This window comes from Rhyacophila brunnea, unplaced genomic scaffold (genome assembly GCF_057557595.1).
Source record: "Rhyacophila brunnea isolate RB1 unplaced genomic scaffold, BYU_Rbru_1.0 scaffold_2, whole genome shotgun sequence".
NCBI classification, from domain to species: Eukaryota; Metazoa; Arthropoda; class Insecta; order Trichoptera; family Rhyacophilidae; genus Rhyacophila; species Rhyacophila brunnea.
In genome coordinates this window covers 45,270,887-45,285,316 of record NW_028232859.1, presented here as the reverse complement: position 1 = coordinate 45,285,316, position 14,430 = coordinate 45,270,887, and the positions used below count along the sequence as shown (strand labels likewise).

The 14,430-nt window shown below is 34.0% G+C and overlaps 1 protein-coding gene across 2 annotated transcripts in view; it reads right to left on the bottom strand.

Moving 5' to 3' along the window:
* Positions 1-14,430, bottom strand: part of hpo (serine/threonine-protein kinase hippo) — a 33,977-nt gene that overhangs the window by 15,837 nt on the left and 3,710 nt on the right. The window contains exon 1 of one of the 2 annotated variants that reach the window (XM_085947693.1): positions 9,481-10,523. The exons of the other annotated variant lie outside the window; for it this stretch is intronic. Coding sequence (XP_085803819.1) covers positions 9,481-9,563 — 83 coding nt within the window. The 5' untranslated portion in view covers positions 9,564-10,523. Of the gene's footprint in view, positions 1-9,480; positions 10,524-14,430 lie in introns of those variants that run through there. 2 annotated transcript variants of the gene reach the window in all.

The window sequence follows — 14,430 nt, the reverse complement described above, 5'->3', positions numbered from 1 at the left end:
AATGTTGACTGCTATTTCACCATAAGATAGATAATTTAACAAAAATCAGCTCAAATATCTTGCAATTAACACAATGATTTTTATTAGTACGAGGGTGGGTCAATAATTCCTTAGAAAAAAGCAATTTCTCAACATAATCTCCTTGGAGCTCAATACACTTGGTTAGACGTTTCTCAATTTTTTTTAAACCGTCAGAAAAATAAGTTTTCGGAAGGTCCTCAAAATAAGCATTTGTCCGATCGATGACTTCTTCATTTGAAAAAAAACGTTGTCCACTTAGCCATTTTTTTAAGTTTGGGAAAAGGAAAAAGTCACTGGGGGCTAAATCTGGCGAATACGGTGGGTGGTCGACCAATTCGAACTTCAATTCTTCAATTTTAGCCATTGATCGTAAACATGTGTGAACACGGGCATTGTCCTGATGAAAGAGGATTTTTTTCCTGTTTAAATGAGGCCGTTTTTCTTCAATTTCGTTTTTTAGCTGGTCCAATAAAGATGCATAATAATCCCCTGTTATTGTTTTTCCTTTTTCCAAATAGTCAACGAAAGTAATTCCACGTGTATCCCAAAATACAGTAGCCATAACCTTACCAGCTGATTTTACGGTTTTCGCCTTCTTTGGACATGGTTCGCCTTTCGCAATCCACTGCTTTGACTGTTCTTTCGTCTCGGGAGTATAGTGGTGTATCCATGTTTCATCTAGTCACAAAGCGACGAAAAAATTCATCCGGATTGCGTTGCATGAGCGACAACAGGGCTTTAGAGGCCACCACCCTATTGCGTTTATTGTCGACTGTGAGCAAACGCGGCACCCATCTTGCAGAAACTTTTTTCATGCCCAATTTGTCATGTAAAATAGAAATGACGCTACCTTTTGAGATCCCTGTAACCTCAATTATCTCACTCAACTTTAATCTTCGGTCACTAAACACCATATCGTGGATTTTATTGATCATTTCTGGTGTAGTCACCTCTACAGGACGTCCTGAGCGTGGTTCATCCTTTGTTGATGTACGACCACGTTTAAATTCATTTAACCAGTTATAAATAGTTGCAAGTGAAGGAGCAGATATGCCGTGAACTAAATCCAACTCATTTTTTATTTCCTTTGCTGTTAACCCTTTTATATTAAAATGTTTAATAACAGCTCTAAACTCAATTTTCTCCATTTTTGTAAACAAGCAAATTTTTTTTTTAAATGTACGAAAATAAAAAACAACAACCCGACCAATCTGATTGAAACTTCGCAGCATACTGAATCGGTAGTGCCGCTGCATGAAAACAAACCGCTTACAGTACTAGTCGCGCCACCTGTCGGCTTTTCTAAGGAGTTATTGACCCACCCTCGTACATCGTAAAAATTTGTTAAATTCTTATATCAATACAAGGTGATAAACGATTTTTAAGAAAAACATAGGTTTAATGTATGTACCTATATTTGAAACAAAAAAACAATTTTTACTACTATGTACTATGTATATACTATTTTTACTTTAATCGAATTGAACTGTGGTGCGGTGACAATACCAAATCTCGCATTGATATAATCAAAAAGGATATCAGCGCATCTATTCTATACACAAGACTGCTTTCGGCCCGCTACGGCAGCTATATAGGGTAGGAAAGTATCGAAATATTAACACTTGCAATATTGCAATACCGGTATTCATCGATACAGAAAAACCGACTTGGGAAATCTAAAATATTGATATTAACCGTATTAAGAAAGCACAGAAAATAATATAGTATTTCAAATGACAAAACCACACGATAAAATCGAAATAATCCAAAAGTTCACCACAAATTTATTTTCAGTGGAAAAATTGTCGATTTTGCTTTTGAATGGAACATTATTTGTTCTTTGGCAAGAAGAAGAGCTAAAAGAATTTCTCGATATTGGTTGGGTGGAATTTTATTTCAGTTTGTGCGGAAAAGTTGACGGCACTGAGAAAAGAATTTGAGTACCGAGAAAAAGTTATCTTGACATGCGTTTAACGAATACCGGTATTCAATAATATGTGATACCGAAAAACCGGTTTTTATATTTTCATTAGGTATTGCATTCCCTATGTCTAGCTAGTCGGTAAACGCCGATTGTTCAATATAGCACGAAAAGGCTTTCATTCAATAGTGGATTGATCTAGGCCAATGATGATTACGTTGGATTTCGATATACATATCTTTTAAACATTTTCAAGTGATATTAGATTATTTATAAAAATGTAAATTTGTCAGTTTGACATTATGCGAGGATGGCTTTATTTTTCGGATATTTAAGTAGATTGTTGCAGTAAAAAATATATATATTTTCGACGAAGCATGAACCTAACGGAGTGGTCAAATGCTAACAACTATTTCTTGTAAAAGGTTTTTTTTAAATTAACTTTAGTCAGAAGCGAAAACGATCATTTATTTTAAAATCATTATGAAAGTCAAGAAAAGGTAGTCTCACAAATATAAGTAATAATTACTGTATCATGCATTTATATTTTATACGAAGGTAGAATACTAATAAACTGACAAAAAACCTATGTAATAATATAAATAATATAGTATTTAACTATTGATTAGCAATATTATTATAGTATAATTTTATATAATTACAAGAAAAATAGAACTTTTGTTTTAAAATTTTCTGTTGACTTGAAAAAAAACTTGACTTGACTAGCTTAAACGATCAAAAAAAATTGTACTTGATAGAAATAATACTGAAATGTCAATTTGACATGTCATATTGATTTCCATAGTAACGCACGTATATATTAATAATTTAGTTGCTAGGACCCCAGACTAACAACCAATAATGGTGTCGAAATAACTTTTCATACAAAACAGAATTAACTGAAAATGAATTCAATTCTACTTAAAGATGACTAAAAGTATTAAAAAAAAAATATTGGCATCATGTTCTGATATATTCTAAAAGTTTCAAATGTCTAGCTGGTCGGGAAGTTAGTTAAAAATCGATTGCAAGATTTGTACTGGACAAATAAGAATACGACCTAAGAAAAACGTTACAAAATATTAATTAAAATAGTATCTAAGATATCATTATGTGCAAAAAAATAATGCCACACCAGTTTTATATATCTGGCTAGATCCTGGAAGCTCTAATAGGTAGGTATTCGATATTTGAAAATGCTGAAATGTAGCAAACTATTGTTTTGTTTATCATGTCATTAAAAGAAACATTTGAACAAACGTATTACTCTGTCATATAATTTGACAGTTAATTAGTAGTGTAATGTAGTATCTCCTATATATTATTATCCAAAGAGATTTTGGAAAACGCACCAACGGCTCATTTAAGCGACATTTTATTGTTATTTTTACAGCTGCCGAATTATCTACCGATTGAATTGACCAAATTTGAGAAATATCCGATGATTTTCCAGAAACGCGACGTTTATAAGCGATATTTTCTCATATAGCGTATACAATTCGCCATACTTCTTTTAACGTACAGCAGAATGACGTCTTCGTCGCTTACGACCTTCTAATCCTTTATTTGACAAACGAAATCGATTATTTTTATTCAAATATCGTAATGTAGGCATTGGCGCACTTTTTTCCGGTGAAAAAACCATAATCTTGGTACAATTCACTACGTATAATATCTTCTGACAGCGGCGTACGCCACTGTCCGCCATTTCATAGATAACATGATATTCCAAATTTGATTTTTTTAATTACTTCTTTGTGGCTGTTACGCACTATTTTTTTTATTGAATAATAATTACCTAGGCTACTAATTTCCATAGATCACAATATAGTCATATTAAACTAACAAAGTTGCCATTGCAAACAATGAAAGAAATTAATACGAATTGTTATAGTTATCAAAATGAGTCATATTGTATAATATCTACCTATTTTTATCGTCCCTATCATCATCAATCTTGACCTATCCACTGCTGGATGAAGGCCTCCTCAGCCTTATTCGACTCCTTACTCACACATGAATTGTTATATTTATCAAAATCAGTGATATTATATTATTATCTACCTATCTATATATAATGCCATTATTATCACGAGCCTCAATAAATCCACTGCTGGATGAAGGCCTCTCTACGTTGATTGTATTCTTGACAGTATTGAATTTCTAATGTTATTTATCTACATATTCATATCGTCATCATAATCATCATCATCATCAACCAGGATCAATGCACTGCTGGATGAAGATTCCGCAACCTGATTCTACTACTATTAGTTCAACGAATTTGTGATATTATACATATTTCTATCCATCTTATCATCATCGACTTGAACCAATCCACTGTTGGATAATGGCGTCCCTAGCCCGAATCTACTCCTTTCTGTCATATGAATTGCTGTATTTATCAAAATCGGTGATACTATATTTATCTACATATTCATAATGTCACCATCATCATCATCAACCAGGATCAATCCTCTGCTTAATAAAGACCTCCATAGACTGATTCTACTCCTTTTTATCATATGAATTTCTGTATTTATCAAAATCGGTTATATTATATTTAACTACATATTCATATCGTCATCATCATCATCACATCGACCTGAACCAATACACTGCTTAATAAAGACGTCCCTAGCCTGATTCTACTCCTTTCTGTCATATGAATTTCTGTATTTTTCAAAATCGGTGATATTATATTTATCTACATATTCATATCGTCATTATCATTATCATCATCATCGACCTGAACCAATCCACTGCTTAATAAAGACCTCCCTAGCCTGATTCTACTCCTTTCTGTCATATGAATTGCTGTATTTATCAAAATCGGTGATATTATATTTATCTACATATTCATATCGTCATCATCATCATAATCGACCTAAACCAATCCACTGCTTAATAAGGACCTCCCTAGCTTGATTCTACTCCTTTCTGTCATATGAATTGCTGTATTTATCAAAATCGGTGTTATTATATTTATTTACATATTCATATTGTTATTATCATCATTATCATCATCATCATCATCGACCTGAAACAATTCACTGCTTAATAAAGACCTCGCTAGCCTGATTCTACTCCTTTCTGTCATATGAATTTCTGTATTTATCAAAATCGGTGATATTATATTTATTTACATATTCATATCGTCATCATCATCATCATCATCCACCTGAACCAATCCACTACTTAAAGACCTCCTTAGCCTGATTCTACTCCTTTCTGTGATATGAATTTCTGTATTTATCAAAATCGGTGATATTACATTTATCTACATATTCATATCGTCATCATCATCAACCAGGATCAGTTCACTGCTGGATGAAGAGTTCCGCAACCTGATTCTACTACTATATTATACCTATTTCTATCGTCCTTATCATCATTGACCTGAACCCATCTACTGCTGGATAAAGGCCTCCCATGCCTGATTCTACTCCTTTCTGTCATTTGAATTGCTGTATTATTTGAATTGCTAATATTATATTATATCTATTTATATTTCCATTATCATTATGAGCCTGAATCAATCCACCGATGGATGAAGGCCTCTCTAAGTTGTTTGAATTTCTGTCGGTCATATGAATTGCTATATTTATCAAAATTGCTGATATTATATTTACCCATTCATAATATCGTCATTATCATCGTCAACCAAGATTAATCCACTGCTGGATGAAGGTTATCCCAACCTAATTCTACTCTTCTTGGTCATATAAACTGCAATATTTTTTTAAATTTGTGATTTTATATACCTACCCATTTATATCGTCATTATCGTCATCAACCTGTATCAATCCACTGCTGGATGAAGGCCTTTTTAAGCTGATTCCACATCTTAAGATCTTATAAATTCCTATTCTTATCAGATATAATATGTATTGCTTCATTGTTTATCAACATTTGTCTCGATATGAATGTCCCGCACCGGGAAACTATATTGTTTAAATTTATTTTTTATGCTGCTAACCTTTTTCTATTATGTAAATGGGACCCGAAAGAGATTAATATTCGCGTTATATTGGATCGCTATTTATGATAATCACGATTGAGATGTATAATTATTTATCATATTTAAATGCACATACCTACACATATATTGTATTCAAATTAAAATGACAGTGGTAGCAATCGGCGATTGCCAGCTGTTCTGCTAGGCTTAGCAGTCTGAAATGGTGTCAGATGATATTGAGAAGGCCAGACTCCAGAATAGACTACGCACATGACTCCAAATTTGTATTGGCAGTGACGACATGCAGATCGTAAAACTGACAAATCAGATAAATTTTCAATTGTCTGACGTGAATGAAAATCCATCCCGAAGGGAAAACTATGGCGCCGTCTATACACACTTTACAATTTTTATATTAAAATCCAACACCAAGTCACTATGACGAAAAGCTGTCTGCAAGACCTAGCGAGACAGACTGGCGAGAGCCAGCTGGCTCAGCTAGTATAGTATGTTAGTCTATGGTGTAATGCAAATCAGATAATATTTTCGTACGAATTAGAGATGAAATAGATTAAGCATTTATTTCTTGTAAAAACTTATTGTTCACCACTCCCCAATTTTAAGATTTTAAAATGTTTTGCTACAATAATAATTCTTATTTTTGTGATAATAAATCGAGTATATAGAAAATATTAAATGACACTACAATTAATTTGTGACACATTGAAGGTAAGATAATAATATAAAAAAGTATGATGGCGGATAGAAAATACGACTTTGAAAAAGATTAGGTAAGGTAAGATTATACACGATTCAAATTGGAAATGTTAAAAAATCAACAAAATGGCGTTTAATAAGAAAAATGTGTTATCTAAGAGATTTTAGAGTAATTATTATAGGGATAGGGATTGACAATTTCAAAAATTCAAATTTTGCGTGCATGTCGGTCTGTTGAACCAAAGTGGGCTGAATTCATCTTTGCATCGGAGATTACGTGCGGCGAAATTTTAAAACATCGTTTGAATGCGTAAAGTTTAAAAGACATCGTCCTGTGCATCGCGGTGATGACAATAATTGCGTGCATGCATAACAGCCACACAAAATAAATTCGGAGACGTTTCCGTGACATCTCACAGTATGCCGAACATTCGTTACAAATCCCTGGCTGGAGGCCAACTATTTGTAAAAAAAAACACTCCCAGTTTACTTCAGTGCCCACAAAAAAAAATCTGGACGCTATTTGAATAGTCATTGCACGATGTATACACTTAGATTGGTGGGTAAATACGAATAATAGACAATTAATCTAAAAATAAAGTGTTTTTAGATTAAGAAAAAATAATAGGTCATAAAACTCATAAATCGCGAAGCATTCTTTATTTAATGCTGACTGCAAGACTAATGCGCGGGAAAAAAATAAATTCAGAATTTGGATACGATATCGAATACCTACATTATGTTATTCTTATTATGTATTAACGGCCCACATGCTCGTCGTAGGTCAAAATTGAGTTTTTATTGTATTTTCAAACCATGATCCTGGACACTCCTTAAACGTTGTAGATAATCTATTTATATAATTTTAAAGCGTTATTATACTTTATAGTTATTTTAAACATTTGATGACTGCATAAAGTACTTTTGTTACATAAAATAGTATTCTTTTAAACCTCTCGCTCTAATGTTTTAGAATATAGTCATATTTCGGTACATAACTGTGCAGTGGTGTTAAGATTTTTTATATTTATTAATTTTTAAACGCATTTATAAAACCATTAGTATAATTTATGACGAGATAATTTTTGTAAAATATTCACGATAAAAAAATATATTGATAATCTCTGTGATCCCAAATTTGACAAGAATTAGGCATTTTATTATTCAAAAAATCGGCAAGATTAACACATTTGAAGATAATTCTAAAGATACTTATTATAAGCTATGTCTGATCATTCAAGTGTGATAAACATCTTATGAATAATGATTGCTTTATAATAATTATTGACCTAAGAATAAGGTAGTGTTTTTTTGATAAACGCCATTTCTTTTGTCATTCCCCAGTGGTTAAGCTACAACATACGGCCGTAGTCATAAATTGACAAACTATAATTGAAGTAGGGAGTAAAATGATATTAACGCGCGTGTTTGAACTTTTGTTTTGTGGTCTGCCAACATTATTCCCACCCCAAAACTTACTGGGTCATAAAACTGAATGTGTTCATCGAAAATACGAGATAGCTAAACACTGGGAGGATAACATGAACAAGTGGCGGGATTCATCTGGTCATGAATCCACCACTGTTGATAATTATGACGTATTGAAATTTCCTTATATTTATGTTTTACATTCACGTACTCTAAGGATGGGTCCATAACCCGAAACAGTCCTCAATGTAAATCTTTCAATATTGCAGAATTAATAAAAACCTTGTCTCCAAACCATTGATAAGCCATATAAAAAATACCATAAAAGAAAATGTAATAAGTAATTGATAATTCACATGCAAACATCGTCAAAGCAAAATAAATTTTATGATTGATATAATAATTAAATGATAATTAACGTGAAGAGTTTTACATTATAATTATTTTTAATATGTTTCCTGACTCTAATAAAAATGGCTATTCATCTAACATGGCGAGGGGTCACATGTTACTTGGCTACCATAAAAGGGGGTCGCGATCTGCATTTGATACCGAGTAGGTACTAACTCGATAATAATTGTGAATTTATTTAAGAATACAAAAAATCGCTAAAAATACACGGAATATCTATAATTTTACCTCGCAGAACCCTGGGGTTCCGTGGAACAACATTTGGGAAACGCTGAGCATTGCACTACCTTTAACCTTAGCGATAGGTAGGGGTCCCGTCAAAGATCCGGGCCATGGGGGTACCATTATATTACAGACAAAAACTGCTTCATGAGCACATAAAAGGAAGGAAGAAGGAAATCCCTGACTAACTTGGTTTATCTAAATAGTATATCGAGTGCTTGTAATAGCTCCGATCTGATGCCTACGTACATTGGATGTATTGCTTTCTGATTTTAATAATACAATACGTTACATCAGATATCTCTATAATTAATAATATTTTAATTATGGTGGTAAGTATGGTATATTGAGAGAGTTTTACTAAGCTACGCAGTCTAATATAAACGACCAGTAAATATAGAAAAATGGCATTTTGATAAAATATCACTTCGGAAGTTTTAGCTTTAACAGATCAACGACGATATAGATACCGAATACACCTAAATATTAAGTTATTAAAATTAGTCACCGTTGCAAACTATTTTTTTTTACAAAATGTATATAAATATATCGGCAATTGCTTTAAATTCTGAAAAAAAAACTGTCAGGAAGACAATTTATTAAATTCTATAAAATCTTGCTAAAATGAAATTCCCCCGCAAAATCAAAATCAATAAATAAGATAGCAAAACGTAATGCGAGTTAATGTTTGGATGTTGCGGTAACATAACAAAGCAGGAAAACAATTGGTTAATTGTTTTTATCGGATGGGTATTTGATTGAAAACTGTGATTAATAATAATTTCAGAGATAATCTAACCAGACCGGTTTCCGGATTTGTATACGCATTCGTACAACTTCCGGGTCGGCGACGGCGGGCGCGGGAAAACTACCAGCTTCCATTTTCAAAAACTAAACAAGAACACTCGACACCAGTGATTGCACAATAATATCATTCACATTCACTAAAACTATTAGCAAAAAAACATTGTCTGTAGGAATTTCCACTCTCGAATCGCTTTTAATATAAAAATATAATATTTTATTTAGTTTACAATATCCGCAAGATAAAATTTAATTACAAATAACGCGGAGATAAAATAATAATGAGTGTTTTATAATAAAGCACTGTCGTTTTCAGTCGACCGATGTTATGCACGTCGCGACAAATCCGATAGATAGACGTTTAGTTACTAAAGTGATTCTGGCATCTAAAACCTAACGTAACGGCTTGGTCGTGTATTTTTTTTTTTATATCGTGTTTTCAATTTTCACGAAACCAACAAATTGGCAACACCGACACTTTCAAGAGAAATTCGGGAACGTTGCGAATTATTTTATCTAGGTAGTGACGAAAGACGGTTTTATTTAAAATCGATGTAAATCGTTCCATTCTTGAACAGTGTTCAATAAAAACAAAATACAATCACAAATATCAAACTTTTCCATTTGTTTTCAAATTTCGTGTAAATACATAAGTATTATTCCCAATTTGTTCGAAGATAATTAATATGAAGATATTAATATTCCAATTTTGAAAAAGAAGAGTGCAGCACGGAATTCTACCAACGGAATATTGGCAATTGTGTGATACAATTCTAAAAAAATATTAATAGCCTTTGGGCGAAATGAAAAGGGAGGTAAATCAAAAAAATCCACTACCTACCTTTTAGGAGAGCCAGAGTTCTTTTTTAGACGGTTACATGTAAATTGTACGTAAAACATTTCACCGTGGCACAGTTTGCCGTGAGCTATCTTATCGGAAAGAGATGACCGTATATTATATGGTCTCCAATTTTATTAGATTCAAGATGAACATTAATTCAATTTTAATAGCTGATTTTGGCAAAATTCATGAATTGAAGAATGAAAACCTAACCTAACCTAACAAATAATCCAGTATACCGGCTTTTTTTTAAATCCGTTTGCTGCTGGCTTCCTGTAAAGTGTAAACCGACAAGAACCGTGTTTTATTTAGACATAAATTTTATGTCAGTACTATACGACCCAAAGAGGTTGGACGGTCTATAATATACGGCCATATATTTCCGATACAACATTTCACGGTGTAGTGTGATACGGCGAACTGCATACGTACAAATTTCCGGACAAGATTTTAGATAACTTTGTCGGACTTCTGTGTGAATTTTACTAATAAAGCAGCGTCGATTTGACTCTCGTTTCTCATTTACGCATATACCTAATGTAATGATTAATTTTCAGACTTATCTCCCTTTTCCGTTCGTACACAGAATTTATTGTAGTGTACTTTCCACTGTGAGATAACTCGTTAAGAGTAAACGATTCGAGAGATATAATATTATGTATAACGATATTACATTATTAACTCATCGGAATGAAACCCAATAGTATTGAGTAAACGCAAAGTGAGACAAAGTTTCATTTAAAATGCACATACTTTCAGGATGCATTCCTTCTCATGGATTTTATTTATTTATTGTGTCATTTAGTTGCTCTCGAATTAAGTTCCTCTCCAATTAAAAATAAGTTTTTTAACCAATACCAGTGAATTACACGGGGCATCGTATAGGTATTGTGATATTATGCACATTTAAAATTAGATAATTTATTTTGTATTTGACATCCCGAGTATTAAAGGATTACAAGTGACATATTAGTAAAAAAAATAATTAGGAATATGTACCTAATATTCACATAACCACAACCCTACTTATGTGTGAAAAGGGATTCAAACGTGGAACTTCATTGCATGGCCAAATTATAAGCATTGTATTCGGGTCTAGGACGACACGGCGCCGGGACAACTGGGCGCAACGCAATCGAATGAAATTCGAAAATAAATAGACGTTCGTGAATTATAGGTAAGTACTTTTAAAAGATATTATTTAATATTATTATTTCATAGATACTTATTGAGAATTTAAATATGCACACGTAAATAATGATTTCATTGTAGATATATTTAAGTTCCAACTTGAAGAAAATTCTTTTTTTTATATAAAGCCTCAGGCATAATAATTCTCAATCCGCAATAAAAAAAAAACATTATGTTAAGAACAAAATGAATTAAAGCTACTAAGTAGTAAAGGTAGAAATTGATTAAAATTCTTCGTCTACTTTCTGTATCAAATTGTAACGAACGTCTATTTATTTCATTCGACAGTGCGGCGCCCAATTGTCCTGGCGCCCAGTTGTCCCATTCCCTTGCACTCCTAAGATTCGATTACACATTATTATGTTATATGACGTTGAAATATATTATAAAAAGTCAATCACCGCTAATTATTGATTCTTTACAAACTATGTTATATTATGCATTCTTTTATTTAGAGATTGGCATTTACAATCACGAATAATCGGGATATTAAATACATGATAATATTATTTATGTTACACTGTTGGTAGAAAAAGGAAGAGAATTGCGTGGTCGCAGGTCCCACCCGAATGCAATAGAGTCGACCGGCAGCCGTTACATCGTTACAAGAATAGAATGACGCGAGAGAAAGTTATTAACCTCTACGGATGCATACTTAGTATTTTTCACGGCCGCCAATGCACCGGATACGTTTTTCCACACGAATACAATACTATAAGAAAATCTAACGCAGGTAACCATGATTCTCAATACATACCTACTATTTCAATGAAAGGGGACAGTAGGGGTGTGCTAGACTGCTCAAAAGGGGGGACCATGGCCACCACATCTTGAAGCGGGCCCCCAGGCCAGGATCTTGGGCGGCCCCCCTATCTATCGCTATGGTTAAAGGCGTCTGGCGCTCTCCAGTATTGTTTTTCAAATGGTGTTCGAGGTCAAATAAAATTCCATTATATTCGAAATAGCGATTTTTTAACACATCGAATTATGGAGTTGTCGAGTATTATTCAACACGTCCCAACACCATATATTTTAAAATGGTAATAACTCCGAAGTAAACTAGAGCCGAAGGCGACTTTTTTTGCTATTAGAGCAAATTTAAGATGTGTATTTATCTCATTTATCTGGTCGAGCCGTCATGCCGGGCCCCTAGGCTAGAGTCCTGTCAGCCCCCCCCCCCCCCCCTTGTGGGGGCCATGGGAGGGACTACTACTAATCTATACCTCTCACATTCAATTTTATGATTTGAGAATCGTGGATAATATTATTTATATAGTCTACAAAATTCGATATTTTTAAATAAGGAACAAATATGTTAAAATTATTTACAATTTTTTTTCAAAAATCATTTCCTCACCTTCTAAAGAATTTATCAAACTACAGATTTTAATGATAAACATATTCATAAAATACGATAAGGTACTAGTACAAATCCAAATAACGCACAATTTAAGTCTAACTTGTAATTTAAAAAAATCGTTTTAATGTTTTTAAACACAAAATGTTGATTATGAGATTAGAAGTGGACAGCCAAAGTGGAATGGAATAGGAAAGCTAGCCAGGCTGACCAACCCGAGGAACGCCCCGACTGACTATACTATACCAGACCCAAGAAAGCGTAGACAAGCGCCAATTTGAAGCAGCAGAGGTGGCACCAAGCAGAAATGATATCAGGAAACTTCTGAATCATCCAATGGGACTGCGAACGGTGGCCTGCCGCAAACTTAATAATCAATAATGAGCAATTCGAATGTTTCCTGACATCATTTCAGCTTGCAACTAGAGGTTGTGATCAAGAAATCTTGTCTTGAGAATTCTCAAGAAATAATTATGAAAGTTGAATTTTGAACCTCGAGAAAAAAATTCCAGAAATTTCGAGATTTCCTATTTTTCGAAAAATGAACAATAAGGGCTTGCGCAGACAGAGCGCGGTCAGGCGGTCTGCGTTCCGCGTTCGGAGTTCGGCGTTCTTTGTACTATATGGACTTCATACTGTATGGGTACACAGCCGGCGGTCAGACCGCGCCGGTCAATTGGAACGCTAGAGTTCTGGAGTTCTATGCCCGGAATTACAAAGAACGCCGTACCTCCCGTCCAGTCCCGTCATAGGAATTTGAGCAGTCACACAACATAGAGCGAAACCACACGGGGGAGTGAGTGCGCAACAGCGGTGCTTTCTCACTTCCACTCGCAGTCGGAATATAGCTGTCTCGCATTATGCAGCGCTTGTGTCAGTACAACGTTTGTAAACAAATAGAACGCTTATTGTTGACCGCCACCTGTCTGCTGTCCCTGAACGTTAGCGGTCAACGGTCGGTTGAACGCAGAACTCCGACCGCTCTCTGTCTGCGCAAGCCCTAAGAATTTCGAGAAATTGTTACTATGTATTTAAGTACTAAAAAATAACAAAAAGAAATTCTTTTTTTTTCATAGACCCGAGGGATAGCTGTCGCCCCAAGGGTGAAGCTGTGTGACTTGGAATACGCCGATGTGTTTAAAAAAAAGATATTTCTCGAGAAATCAATAAACCAATCTCGAATTCTGGAGAATTTTTTTTTTTTGAAATCGAGAATTCTTAAATGTAGAGAATCGAAAAAAGTCAAAAAATCAAATAACAAGCTCTACTAGCTGCCTCCTCTGCTGCTTCAAATTGTTGAAGCATCACACAAATCAACGTTCCATGAAAGATTTTGGTAAGCATCCTATTGATGAGAAGAAGGGATCCGATAAGGCACGATAACTCAATCAAGAGCATTCAAGAGACTATCGACAGGCTGCATAATAATTCATCTTGCGTCGGTTTAAGAATCAATGGGAAAAACCATTTTTTTGTGCAATAGCACCTGTCCTGATCCAGACATCCCCATGATAAGCGACTTGCAAAATATGTGTGAGTTGACAGCTTCAAATACC